Source organism: Stomoxys calcitrans, chromosome 3, assembly GCF_963082655.1.
Source record: "Stomoxys calcitrans chromosome 3, idStoCalc2.1, whole genome shotgun sequence".
NCBI lineage: Eukaryota > Metazoa > Arthropoda > Insecta > Diptera > Muscidae > Stomoxys > Stomoxys calcitrans.
The window spans coordinates 114,958,972-114,974,708 of NC_081554.1; the positions used below are offsets into that span (position 1 = coordinate 114,958,972).

The 15,737-nt window shown below is 36.2% G+C and overlaps 1 protein-coding gene across 1 annotated transcript in view; it reads right to left on the reverse strand.

The window, feature by feature from the left end:
- Positions 1-15,737, reverse strand: part of LOC106081155 (mitogen-activated protein kinase ERK-A) — a 90,713-nt gene that overhangs the window by 48,604 nt on the left and 26,372 nt on the right. Inside the window, exons 4-5 of the mRNA XM_013242937.2 lie at positions 627-761; positions 278-562 (exon numbers count right to left, since the gene is read on the reverse strand). Coding sequence (XP_013098391.2) covers positions 278-562; positions 627-761 — 420 coding nt within the window. The remainder of the gene's footprint in view (positions 1-277; positions 563-626; positions 762-15,737) is intronic.

Genomic DNA, 15,737 nt, shown 5'->3' on the forward strand with positions numbered 1-15,737 from the left:
ATTCTATTGGACGAGGTAACACAAACAAAACTATTGTACATTGCACCAGAATTGTTCGTGAGCTCTCAATTGCATGTTGCATGTATTTTGCTCATAGAACTCTGTACCACATAACGGAATGTGTTCGTGTTTTTTTCGTCACCTTTTTTTTAATGCGTCATAACGCATTCGGGCGATAAGTCGAACTCACTTCTAGGCTTAAAGGAAACATTTTTTATATTCTGTAAAAATCTATATATGTACGTCCATTGTCATTGGGGCGAAATACGTTACTCACCTTTTCGTTTATAATACATTCGAGGTCCTCTTTGGAGGGTGAACCCAAAACGCCTAATATATGATTCAATTGATCTAGATAATGCTTGCCTGGAAAAATAGGTCGGTTGCTAAGCATTTCAGCTAAAATACATCCTACCGACCAAATATCTATTGACTTGGTATATCCCTTAGAGTTGAGCATGATTTCGGGTGCACGGTACCAACGCGTAGCGACATACTCTGTTAGAAACCCGGTATGATCATGCTCCGGGTCAGCTACACGAGCCAATCCAAAGTCGCAAATCTGCAATAGGAAACAATGTAATGAGATCGTTCGATTCGATACTATTTAGAACATATTTATTTACCTTCAGGTCGCAAGTTGTATTCAAGAGTAGATTGCTTGGTTTCAAATCCCTATGTAATACATTAGCTGAGTGTATGTACTTTAAACCACGCAATATTTGATACAAAAAGTAGCATATGTGATCGTTGCTTAGCCTCTGTAGTGAAAAAAAAGAATGTAAAAGTAAATAAAAAGTAGGAAAGCTTTAAAAAAACTATTTGGTTATTAAATGGACAAACGAATATTTGCCAAATTTACATTTGGTTAATATTAATAGATATTATCAATTGTACATATATAATTATATTGGAAGCCAAGCCATCCAGTTTCAAGACAAGTGCATTGGTCCTTAAGCCGGTTTATTTTCCGCAAAACTGACTTTGCTGGATGACCTTGACTAACACTCAACAATCGGTTTAAATCGAGAGAATCACCTCCGAATGATTTCACAAAAAACTAGGTTATGTGTTAGTAAGGAAGCAGCGTTTTAGTTGATCCTTTTAACATCTCGCCAGAGACGATTTTATAGGTTTTACGAAACGCACAAGTACCCCCGACAAATAATTATATGTGCATTGTGTAGAACATCTATACAATATTAACATTATTTTCGTTTAATTTTTTTCTTTTCTGATTTTGTTTCTTTACTTATTAATAAGTGTTATTATGAACAAATTTCAAAGCGTTTGGAAAATTATTTTAAAATTAGTTTCAAAGAAAATCTTTATATGCGCATAACAATTTTTTTTATTTTTTCATAATATATTGTTATAGATATTTGATTTAAATCTTATGTTATATATAAAAATCAATTTGTGTTTGTAGGTTTGTTTGTATGTTTGTGTGTTCCTTATAGACTCAGAAACGGCTGAACCGATTTTCTTGAAATTTTCACAGATGGTGCATAATGATTCCGTGGTGAAAATAGGGTACTACATTTTTTGATATCTGAAGAGGGGGCGGACCCTCCCCCTTACCCTAATTTTCAGAAACGCCAGATCTCGAAGATGGGTGGTGCGATTTAAGCGAAATTTTGTTTGCTCTCATATAGTACCCTAAAAACAAAATGTTGGTATCCAAAATTCGGATGGGGTACATAGGGGGAACGCCCCGCTCTAAAACCTACCAAACATATATTTAGACCAATTACGACAATATGGGACTCAAATGAAAGGAATTTAGGATAAGAAAACGTATCTGATACCCAATTGTCGAACTAAGTGTTAGGGGGGACCATCCCAACCCCAAAACACCCCTAAATCGGACATATTTGCCGACCATGGCAATATGGGACTCAAATGAAAGGTATTTGCAAGTAGAATACGAATCTGATATCCAAATGTGGGACCACGTTTCTGGAGTCCACCATTTCCCCAAAACACCCCCCAAACAGGACTTAGTTACTGACCATGGGAATATGGGGTTTAAATAAAAGGTATTTGAGTGTAGAATTAGAATCTGATATCCAAATATGGGACCGCCTCTCCCCAAAAACATCCCCCAAAGGGGACAAAGACAAATGAAAGGTCTTTGGAAGTAAAGCACGAATCTGATATCAATATTTGCGGAAAGTGTCTATGGAGCCACCACACCCCCAAAACACCACCCATATAGTAAGTATTTGCTGACTATTGCAATATGAAGCTCAAATAAGAGGGTTTTTAGAGTGGAACACGAGTCCGATATATATTTTCAAGGTCAACTCACTGAGTGGCCGCCCACCCCCCAAGCCGGTCATGTTTGCCGACTATGGAAATATGGGGCTCAAATAAAAGGTATTTGGGAGTAGACCACGTATCTGATATCAACATTGGGGACCAACTGTCTAGGGGACGTCCCACCACCATAACAACCCCCAAATAGGCAGTATTTGCTCACCAAGGCAATTTGGGTCGTAAAGAGAGTGGAACTAAATATTTATAGTTTTTAGAGCTAATACCCCAAACCGGACATATTTGCTGACTTTTGCAATAAGGAGGTTAATTGAGATTTGAAAACGAATTTGATATTTGAGGCCAATGGCAATATGGGGTTCAAATAAATGATATATAGATATATGAGAATAGAGCACGTTGCTGATATATTTTCCGGGCTTAGTGTTTGGGCGACCACCCCAATCCCCAAAACACCCCTAAATCGGGCATATTTACCGACCATGTCAATGTGGAGCTTAAATTAAAGGTTTTTGGGGGTATAGCAAGATTTCATACCCACTTTCGCGACCAATTTTCTGGGGGTCAATCACTTTCCCAAAATACCCCACAAGCAGCAATTTTTTAGTGACCATCGCAAAATGGGGCTCAAAGAAAGGTATTTGGAAATAGAATACGAATTTGATATCCAAATTTAGGGCATCACTCGTTCCCCAAAAAACACCCCGCAAAGGATAAAAATTTTTCGACCATGCCAATATGTGGTATTTAGATTAGAAAACGAATTTGTTAACCTATTTTGGGCCATGTGTTTGGAGGACGCCTCATCGTGTAAAGTCCCCTAAACCAATGGCAATATGGGGTTTAAATAAATGGTTTTGGAAAGAAGAGCATAATGCTAATATTTTTTCAGGCCCAAATGCCTAGGGGACCACCTCACCCCCGAAAACACCCCTAAATAAGATATCATGAGAGTAGCGGGCTGAAATAAAGTATTTTAAGAATGCAGTACACCTTACATCCAAACTAAAATACATAGACCAATAAAGATCATATGGGATTCGGACAAAGGTACTTATATTGTTAAACAATTAGTCAAGCGATATACTATATACGTAGCATGGTATTTCACTAAAAACTCTTTAATTGTCGAAAATAAATATTCCAAGGAAACTTTTGTTCCATATAAAGAAAAAGAAGGCGCAGCGGAGCGGACCCGGGTCAGCTAGTAGTATATAAAATTCAATTTGTGTTTGTTTGCAAGTTTGTTTGTTTGTTTGTTCTGTATAGACTCAAAAACGGCTGAACCGATTGCCTTGAAATTTTCACAGATTGTGTAGGTTGGTCTGGAAGGAAACATAGGCTATATAATTTTTTGATATCGGGAGGAGGCGGACCCTCCCCCTTACCCTAAAAGTACTACCCAAAAATAAAAGTAGACCGATCGGGGCAATATGGAATTCAAATTCAAGGTATTCAAGAGTAGAGTACGAATTTCATAATAAAAGTTGGGTCCAAGTACCTGGGGGGTCGCCCCAGCCCCAAAACCCCTTAAAATAGGTTTATTTGACGATCATGACAATATGGGACTCAAATGAAAGGTATTCGGGAGTAGATTACGAATATGGTCAGGTAGTAGGAATAGGCTTTATAATTTATTGATAACGAAAGGGGGCGGACCCTCCACCGTTAACCCAAAAACACCACCCAAAATCAAAAGTGGATATATGGGACTCGGTTTGTTTGTTTCGTATAGGCTGAAAACGGCAGAACCGATTTTCTCGAAATTTTCTCATATTGTGTAAGTTGGTCTGGAAGGAAGAATAGGCTAAATAATTTTTCGGTATCGGAAGGGGGACGTACCCTCCCCCTCCCCCCTATGTATAAGTGGACCGGTCGAGACAATATAGGTATCAAATCAAAGGTATTGGAGACTAGAAAACGAATATGGTATTAAAATTTGAGTGCAAGTACTCAGTGGGCCCCCTCCCCCCAACCCGAAAACTCCTCTAAACAGATATATTCGAAGTTCATGTCAATATGAAACTCAAATGAAAAGTATTAGACAGTAGATTACAAATATGGCATAAAACCCCCAAATGCCCCAAACGGGTCATATTTACCGGCCATGGCAATATGGGGCTCAAAGGGATTTGGAAGTGCAGCACGAATTTGATATCCATATTTGAGCCGAAATGTCTGAGGTGCCATGAGGTGCCTCCCCTAATGAGAACATTACCCTAAGAAAGAACCATGAACCGAGAAGGGGCAAATTCTCTCAATGAGAGTTTTCCGATTCAAGTTTAAACTTAATGATAAGGGAGCCGAGTCCGAACGGCATCCCGCAGTGCGACACCTTTTTGGGGAACTTTTTTTTAAATGACTATGCATGGCATTGTACCTCGCAAATGTCGCAAACATTAAGAGGGAATAAACACCGCTTTGTCCGCTGTTCTCGCCAGGATTCGAACGCGTTCAACGTCATAAGCTACAACGGCACGAATTCGATATCCGCATTCAGGACGATTTGTCTCTACCCTAAAAAGATATTAGAGAGTTAAAGAAAGCGCAGCGGAGCGGCTTGGCTAGTTAGATATATATTACGACACTGTCTCGTCCTTGTGTATAAAGAGATTTTGGGGAATCTCTTTTCCACTTTCAGGATTGCCATATCAATTTTGACACTTTCGCCTGTTTCAAATACTATAATATTCTTGGCTTTTTTTATATTTAATTTAATGAAGACAGTTTAATTTAGACAATGTTTTTGTACCAAACATCTGTCTCATTTATGTATACTTTAATTCTCGTGTCTAATAATGCCTGTAATTTAAAGCACATTTTTAATATTTAATCAAATTTCTTCAATCATCCTCTCGTTGGCCGTTCAATATATTGATAATTTCATGTTCATCTAGTATTATTTTCCCAAAGTACAGTAATCGAAACTCCTACAAAATGTTGGATATTTTCGATAGCCTGTATGTTGCAGAGGTTACATAACTTATGGTTATCTTCTACTCCGTATAAATTGTCCTTTAGGTGAAGCATTCCGCCTCGTGCCTTTAGAATTCATGTGATGTTATCTAAAGTATTCTCATCTGTTATATATGAATACTTTTTATTATAGTCAAGATTTGTTTAAAACTCTGTTTTTATTTCGGATATTACCATGGATGTTTTTCAATTTTAAAGCCATTAGCAGGTCAATGCTGAAAATATTCGGAAATTCCGGCCAATTAATGTTGAGATCTCTTGCTTTATTTCTCAAATCTCTCACCAAAAACGAATTCCTTTCAATAGGGGCTCTCGTTAGCTTCTTTGGCAACCGATTATCATGACAATGTAGCAAAACATGTTTAATATATTTCAAATGTAGTATACATATGACTTTCTTCAACATTAGTTTCCAACATCAATTCATCATTTTTCGGTAACCGTAATATTTGTTTCATAAAGAAGCGTTGAAGTTTGTCTATTTCATAAAAGTGTCTGAAACCCCATATTTGACATGCGTAGCTCTGTATTGCTCCACAAACTGCTAACTACACCTTCCATTTCATACGTAGACTGATGCGGTTCTCCTTCATGTGGTTCCAAGTCGTATTAAGAACATTCTTAGTCTGCAAGTTTCTCTTTTCTGCATGCTTTTGAAAACTCAGCTTTGGAATAAAAATAACTCCCAAATAATTAAATTCAGAGGTAATTTTGATTTCTTCCCCTTTATAATACCAATTTGCTAGTAAGCTTAATCTTCCACCTCTTCTAAATATTAACATCTGAGATTTTGACATATTGACTGAAAAGTTCCATCATATATGCGTATAGTTAAATTCTCAGATTGATACCATTGCACTGCAGTCCTGCCTTCAGGTTATCATGCGAATCGTTGATGTATAAACAGTGATGTATATAACAGTAGTGTTTTACGCCAGCCTTAGTTTGAAAATATCCGGACATTTCCTCTTGTGTATTAGCAGCGTATATGTTCTCAACAAGCTTATCAAATTTATTGGAGACTCCAAGTTCAATTAATTTATAAATTAAGGCTTGTCTGGACACATTGTCAAAAACAGCTGAAAAGTCCACAAAATATGCATCGACTTTCTTCTTCTCGTCTAGTTTAAGACTTACTATTGCAGACAAGTTGTATATATTATCGTATGTGGAATAGCCTCGTCTAAATCCTGTTTGGAATTCATTCAAAACATTCTCAGATTCTACCCACTTCCTACCCGTTAAGAAATCCCATCATTATCTTTGCAATACAGTTTGAGAAAGCAATTCCTCTGTAATTATTGGGTTGATCACAATCGCCTTTTTATGTAATGGGTATAAAAGAGTTTTAATAAATGATTCGTCTACGTTTTCACCTTCCAGTACCTTATTATACGTTCTTAACAATATGTTGTGAAAATCTTCCGCTGCATTAACAAAGAACTCATATGGCACTCTGTCCTCGCTCGGAGCTTTGTTGGCTTTTATCTTAGGGAGTGTTGCTCTCAACTCAACTATTGATATTGGTTCATCAAATTATTGGTTAAATCTTCCATATTGAATAGGCTTAACAACTTGTATGGGATTCAATAGGTGCATAAAGTAGTCTTTAAATTCATCTGCCGTTACGTTACTGCCAATTTGAAATTTTTGATTTCTGACTTCCTTTATACAACGCCACTTCTTTAGAATTGTTTATAGTGTGAATCTTTTCGATCATATTATGAAGATTGTTTTGTTGGCTATTTTTACAAATAATCTTATATTTTTGACCCTCTAAATATTTGTTTTCTCGTGCTTTGTTGCATTTTGAATCATACCAATGTTTTTTCGAGACAAACTTCTTCATAGGAACATTACTTTCTTACTGACGACTTTATCATTTCCGTAAGATCGCTTAATTTGAAACTTTCCATGTTTTTAATTTTATTTGTCTCAATCGACAATTGATTATGTTAAACCCTTTTCCGGTTATCCATCCATCGAATTTTCGGTAAAAGATTCATGGTTTTTATTTTGGAAGTAACCCCTTTGAATTTTAGATTTATTAAAATGGGCATATAATCCGATCAAGCCTTGTTATCAAGGTTAAAAAGTTCCACATTAATTAAAAGTTCATGACATACTCCACATATATCTATGACCGACTCTCCAATTTTACTTATAAAAGTAAAATTTGCAGATTCATCCGCGTTAGTTCTTACGTTTAGAATTAACATGTTATTATCAGTCACGAATTCTATTACTTGCCTTCCTTGGCGGTTGATTATATTGTCTGCTGAATTTCTACTTTCTAGATCCGATTGAAAGGTTAAAATAAATGGATAATCGATCTCCTGTTTAAACTCTCCAATTCTCCATTACAATTGGGTTTACAACATCATTATTTAAGAACAGGTTTGAGATACTCTCTAACTTCATGTCCCAACACGCAGGTCTGAAATAGGTCGGTACCAATGTAAAACAAACCTCACTAGTTGCAATTTTAAGCAGGTTTGCTTATTCTATCCTAATAAATATATATATATGAAGATATTCCCATGCACTTCATTTGGGTGCTTACTCCTAGTATAAGACCTGTTGTTCTTCCATATCTGCTAAAACTTTAATCAAATATATAATTGCCATTTTGTTCGATAACCTTTTGCCATCTTCCTGGAAAATTTAGTATTCCACGCTCATAGGACTTCTGGCCTTTATCTGCAAAAAACTGAACCAAGTGCGATTTTATAGCCTCATCATTGCCGAAAGTTTTACCATTTAAGGAGTTCTGCAAAGATCGAAATAAATGTTAGTCTGGTGGTGCAAGGTCAGGACTATATGGTGGATGCATCAAAAGTTGCCAGCCAAGCTCACTCAGTTTTTGGCGAGTGACCAAAGATGTGTGCGGTCTAGCGTTGTCCTGCTGGAATATGACACCTTTACGATTGACCAATTCTGGTCGCTTCTCCTTAATGGCTGTATTCAATTTGTCCAATTGTTGACAGTAAACATACGAATTAATCGTTTGGATCCTTGGAAGCAGCTCAAAATATACCACACCCTTCCAATCCCACCAAACAGACAGCATAACCTTCTTTTGGTGGATATCAGCCTTTGAAGTGGTTTGAGCTGGTTCACCATGCTTGGACCATGATCGTTTTCGACTAACGTTGTTGTAAACAATCCATTTTTCATCTCCAGTTATGATTCGTTTTAAAAACGGATCGAATTCATTGCGTTTAAGGTGCATATCACAAGCGTTGATTCGTTTTGTTAAATGAATTTCTTTCAATACATGTGGTACCCAAATATCAAGCTTTTTCACCAGTCCAAGACTTTTTATGTGATAATGAACGGTTGATTTTGGTATATTTAACTTCTCTCCTATCTCACGCTCAGGTACATGACGATCCAATTCGATTAATGCTTTGATTTGGTCATCATCAACTTCATTTGGCCGACCTGAACATGGCTCATCTTTAAGTGAAAAATCTCCAGAACGGAATTTGCGAAACCAATTTTGACACTGTCTTCCTTTTAAGGCTTTATCACCATACACATCTCGTAACTTTTTAGCAACCAGCTTTGCGTTTTTTCTTTTACGGAAATAATAAAGTAAAATATGACGAAAATGCTCCTTTGTGGGCTCCATATTAAAATTGACGCCAAACAAACAAATGTAAACAAAATTTCGCGCACTTTTTTCTAAACCAATCTAAAAGTAACAGCTGATAACTGACAGAAAACTGAAAAAATTTGTCAACGCCGACTATATGAAAAATCCGCAATTACTTTTTGAGCAACCCAATAATTGCTTGAAAATATTTTATTGCTGACTCGTTCTCTTCAGTTAGATGAGTTTTATTTTCCAATTCATTTACGTTATTTGAAACAATAGATATATGAGTAGTAATTTGATATTTTTTGTTATTTATTGATAATGAATTTTTTGTTTTTAGTTTTTGATTCCATTTGATTCCCGCTGAGATGAATTGATAATTCCTTAATTTGTTTACCATATGATTTTCTAATTCGACTAAAGCAGACATCATATTAAACCTTTCATAGATCTTTCTCACATTTACTTTTTTAAGCTTGATCCCCATGTCATTTAGTATTAAATTTTGTTCTGCTTTATAAACTGATTTATTTGTGGGAAGATCCCTTATAAATAATTTAGAACATTTGATTTGAGATTTCAATCAATTTATTTGTCTTTTATTTTCATTATTTTCTCTAGTTACTTCATTTAGCTTTTGTTTAAGCTCGATGTTTTCATTTTTCGTGAATTTATCTGTGTACTAACCGAATTAATCTCTTTCCTAATCTCTTCGATCCTTTGTTGGAAGATTTTTTAGTTTTTCATCAAGGTTGGAGTTTATAGTGTTTTTAATAATGGAAATTACATAGGTCTGTGGTTTCAATATTCGAACAGCAGGTTTGAGAAAAAAGCACAGCTGATATTTGTTGAATGTTTATTGTAATGTTAGTTGTGATGGAGTATTTCCAATGGTTTTCTAATTCATTTTGTGAATAATTGAATTAAATTATTGTGAAATTGCTGCTTCTTCGTCATTGAATATATATATGGTGCACGGATCCAAACCGTTTGCGAGATTTTTTCTATCGCCTTTGACTTGCGGAAAAGTTGGAGCTGCTCAAAAACAAGGTTGTTGATCTAAAATATGACTTTTTCAACCATTCAGCATGGAGGCATCATTGTTTTATGGCTAAGTCCACAAAATAAGTCCACAAATTCAATTATGTTTTTGTTTAGGAGGTCTCTATATAATTCTGCATTCGTTTTAGTTGGAACAAAGCAAATTTTTTATAACGAAATCTTTCCCCCAACATTTGTATTTTTCAGCAAGCAAAATTCGTGTCTTACATTACTATAAAAGGCCAACACATTGCTCTCGCATTTGTTTGATATTTTTTCTGGAAACAGATAGATCCAATTCGTATTATATTTGTTTCAACTAATGTTTTTATTAGCTGCTAGTTGTCGGAAAAGCACTTTTGTGTATGGTTTGCGTATGTCCACTCCGCTCAACGTTGCTAGAGAAGGCTGAGTATTAACAAAAAGCTAATATATTGCGGTGTGGATTGACTGCAGTTGTAATTTCCACTATTCTTTAGTAATCAACCTTATTTAAATAGTCATTCCGCGCCCCTTTGCCCGAACATTTGTCTCCACGAAACATTTTTCGCCAAAAGTAAAAAAAAGTATAAATCTATTTCCAATTTTATTAAGTTTAAGTTTATATTTATTGAGACTTTTTATAGCAATGAAAGAAAATTGGAAACTCAATAAAGAAAACCTATGATTATAATGTATTATCGTAATAACATAGAAAGTTAATTCTGCACCTTGCTTTAGCATAAATGGTTGAATGTATATGGATACATGCCATTTGTATAATCTACGTCCTCGCTCCCGAGACTATTACATTTAATAGAAAAATCTTAATCTAGGGGCCGAACATAAAGCTAAAGAAATAAAATAAATAGCTAATAAAAAAACGAAAAAAGTAGGTTAAGATGTAGCTACCCAAGGTGGGTGCCGGCTTGTGCCTTTTGGACTCAGGCTCGTTTATATATCCCAAGGGAGATAAATACTGAATATTAGGCCAGCCAATGTTCGCCTGACTGTTCACAGCTTCAATCATATGACAATTCCATGAAGCCTTAATCTCAAATTGAACTTTTCCAAAATATCACAGACATAGGAAGAATGCCGCTTCAACATGGAATTCAAATAAATAAAATAATTTGAATATCTTCTGTTTATGCGTTTAAAATTCTTCCTTATGCAAATTCTAAAAATTTTTCGCTCAAAAATTTCAAGCTTCTTTATGACAGTGGGGGATATACTAACCAAACTGGAAAACCATATAAGATAGCAGGTCTAATACATGTCTTGTATAATAATAATTTTGTAGCGCAGAGGTTAGCATGTCCGCCTATGACGCCGAACGCCTGGGTTCGAATCCTGGCGAGACCATCAGAAAAAATTTTCAGCGGTGGTTTTCCCCTCCTAATGCTGGCAACATTTGTGAGGTACTTTGCCATGTAAAACTTCTTTCCAAAGAGGTGTCGCACTGCGGCAAGCCGTTCGGACTCGGCATTTGCATTTGCATATACTGACAAAGATTTGTTACAAAGAATTTTTTGAAACGATGCGAGAATTCCCTCGGCCTTATTTCGGAGCTTTCTTGCGTGTACATTGAATTTAAAAAGTTTTTTAAACTCTACACCCAAATATTTAACTTAATCTTTAAATGGAATTTCAATGCCATTTAAAACTAGCTTCAAGGATTTATTCTCGGGTACAACAAAGTGCTTGCATTTTCCCGATGCATTTTTTATGCAAATGGCTTCGCATTTTGAAGTTTTATTCTCATACCCCATTTATCATAAAATAGTTTAACTTCACGGAGGTATTGCGAGATTTGTATCAAAGCACATGCTGGCGACTCGTTGTGACAGCATAATAGAGAATCATCCGCGTACAAAACATCCGTTGAATGTTCCGAGTTGTGGAGGAAATCACACATAAAAATGTTATACAAATGTGGCGTTAAAAAAGATCCCTGCGGAACACCATAATTTGGACCCTCCCCCTCAGCCCAATTTTCATAAACGCCAGATCTCGGAGATGGGTAATGTGTTTCAAGCGAAATTTTGTGTGCTCTCATATAGTACTCTAAACATAAAAATTTCGTATACAAATTTCGGATGGGGTACCTAGGGGGGCCGCCGCACCCTAAAACCTACCAAACATATATTTAGACCAATCACGACAATATGGGACTCAAAGGAAAGGTATTTGGGATAAGAAAACGTTTCTGAGATCCAATTGTCGGACCCAAAACACCCTTAAATCGAACATATTTACCGACCATGGCAATATGGGACTCAAATGAAAGGTATTTGGGAGTAGAATACGAATCTAATATCTAAATTTGGTACAAAGTTTCTGGAGTTCACCCCTTCCTTAAAACACCCCCGAAACAGGACTTATTTACTGACAATGGGAATGTGGGGCTTAACTGAAAGGTATTTAAGTGTAGAATTCGAATCTGATATCTAAACACGGAACCAAGTGTTTGGGGGGCCGCCTCTCCCCAAAAACATCCCCCCAAGGGGACAAATTTACGACCATAGCAATATGGGGCTCAAATGAATGGTCTTTAGGAGAAAAGCACGAATCTGATATCAATATTCGGGAAAAGTGTCTATGGGGCCACCCCACCCCCACAACACCACCGAAATTGGAAGTATTTGCAGACTATTGCAATATGAGGCTCAAATAAGAGGGTTTTTAGAGTAGAATCCGATATATACTTTCAAGTCCAACTCACTGAGTGGCCGACCATCCCCCAAAACACCCACCAAGCCGGTCATGTTTGCCGACTATGGAAATATGGGGCTCAAATTAAAGGTATTTGGGAGTAGACCACGTATCTGATATCAACATTAGGGACCAACTGTCTAGGGGACGTCCTACCACCATAACAACCCCCCATTGGACGTATTTGCTCCCAAGACAATTTGGGTCTTAAAGACCCAAACCGGACATATTTGCTGACCGTTGCAATAAGGAGTTTAAATGAGATTAGAAAACTAATTTGATATCCAATTTTGAGGGCAATATTGGGTTTAAATAAATGATATATAGATATTTGAGAATAGAGCACGTTGCTGATATATTTTCAGGGCTAAGAATTTGGGGGACCACCCCACTCCCCAAAACACCCTCCAAACAGTTTATATTTACCGACCATGGCAATATGGGGATCACATTAAATGGATTTGGGAGTGCAGCACGAATTTAATCCATATTTCAGTCGAAATGTCTGAGTGCCATCCCTCCCCTAAAAGGCACTTCTCATTACCCTAATTTTCAAAAAAACAGATCTCGGAGATTAGTAATGCGATCTTTTTGTACTCTCACAGTCAAAACAAAACATTGTTTCTATTGTTGGGGTCGGAGTCGGAAGCCTCGGGGGCCGTCCAAAACCCCTCAAATGGGTATATAGACCAATCACGACAAAATAGAGCTAAAAAAGAAAGGTACTTCAGAGGAAAAACGAATTTGATACCCATTTGAAGAGCCATGTGTTTGGGGAACTGCCTCACCCGAAAACACCTCAAAGACAAAGTCACTGAGGTCCACCCCACCCTCAAACAGAATTTATTTACCGATCATGCCATTATTGGGTACGTAGAGCACGAATCGTATATTTACATTAAGGGGCAAGTGTCTCTTTAAACCACAAATATTTATCAATACGATAATATGGGACTCAAAAGAAAGGTATTTGGGAATGGAGTAAAAATCTACCCAGGAACCGAGAAGGGCACACTTCTCACACATCAATAAAAGCTTTCCGATTCAAGTTTAAACTTAATGATAAGAGACTTTTTTTATAGCCGAGTCTGAATGGCGTGCCACAGAGCGACACCTTTTTGGGGCGAATTTCTTGCATGACCATGCATGACAAATGTCGCCAGCATTAAGAGGGGATCACCACCGCTTTAAATTTTATCCGATGTTATCGCCAGGATTTGGCGGACATAGGCTACAGAAGAAGTGTTCCAACCCAAAAAAAAAAGATATTAGAGAGTTAAAGAAGGCGCAGCGGAGCGGGCCCGGATCGGTTAGTAATTTATAAAATAATAATCTATATATATAAGAGAGTTGCGTGACTGACTGACTGATCATTACCCAGCCCAAACGGCTAAAGCTGCGGTCAAAAAAAAGTAAAATCTTTTACATATACAAAATTATACTTTTTTTGGAGGCATATAATATTTTTTTTAATAGATGCATTAAAATTTTATTTATTATTATTTATTAAAAGTAAAAAGTTTTACTTATTCTCAAAAAAGTACTAATGTGCCATGATGTTTTGAAATCAAGATATAGCACCAATACCTTTGTAAGAGAGACATCTCCAAATCATTACATTTAATCCACCTTGTTTTTCCTTTTGAGTTGTATATCGAGGACTACATTATCAATTTCTACGAACGTCTCACATATTGTCAGGACAAAATAAATTGTTAGGAGTTATACACCATTTTTGATTCATTCAATGGAAGAATGTTTCTTTATTTTTCAAATGGCCTACTATTGTGAGATTTTACAAACTTTGATGTCTCTGTGATATGTATTTTTCTCAAAAGTGTTTATTTGCGAACTATTTCCACGCATATGGATGGACAAACACTATCTGTAATTACAGTCATAGTCCGTTAGGGATTACGGGTGCTTACATTTCCATTTATATTTTTCTTCGACTGCTTAGTTGTATGGTTAACATTAACATTGGTTTAGTATAATAATGTGTTTCTTTTCATTATTGTAGAAATATTCAGTAAAATTTGAATTTTTTCTATAAATTTATTCTTTAGATATCAACTTTTTATCCCCATTACAAAGTTTTCCACAGCCCACATTTGTAAAAATTATAGGAATAATATTAACCAAAAATAATATACGAGTTACTCTCTAAATGTTTTAATTCAATTCAGATTGAAAATGTTGAAATTTTAACGATGTTTTCCTTACTTTATTATTCACTGCTATTATATGGCGATGTTTTTAAAATAGTCATAATAACTTCAACACGTTCAGCAAATGTACCAATATTATAGCTTATTTAGTGTTGTACTCACACTGACGTACAACAAACTTGCAGGCAGTCGGATTGCAAGAAAGTCCGCGTTATGAGATAAAATAAATGAGTGTTTATATTTTGCTGCGCTGCTTTTATTTTTACCGCAACTGTAGATTCATGAAATTTCGCACGAATGTTGGTCTTGGGTCATAGGCACGGGATAAGCCTGGATTTGGTGATATTCTTACGTATTGGTACTAAAAAATACCGAAAATTACGAAATGGTTTATATTTGCCCAGCCCGACCGGAAGGGCTAAAATTTTGTTCTTGGGCTCATATTAAAAAAAAATTGGAAAATCCTCAAATACCGGAAGTGAGAGCGTACTACTTTTCTCACTTCTGGTATTTATTATTTGTAAATTGAACTAAAGCTCTGAATTTTGGAACTTAGGTACACTGTGGCAACCCTAATGGGGTAACTATGACAGTTTTTGAAAATTTGTACATTTAGGTACTAAAACAAGTACCAAAAAGGTACGAAATGGGTGAACTTTTGAACATGGCGGATGGATAGAGCCAGAGTTTTGGAATTTTACTTAAAGGACAACTGGATGAGAAAAATAGTACTGGTAACGGGAGAAAACGTACATTTAGTACAGCAATTAGTACAATTTGGTACTTTCTTTATAGATTGAGCTAGAGGTCTGTAATTTGGCATGCAGGTTCAACTGGGATAAATATGATGGGTTACTATGATCTATTTACAATTCGTTCATTTTGATACCATTTGGTTCTTTCTGTGCAGATGGAGTTAGAGTTCGGAAATTTGGCATGTAGGTACAAGAAGGAAATATATAATGGGTGACTATATTATC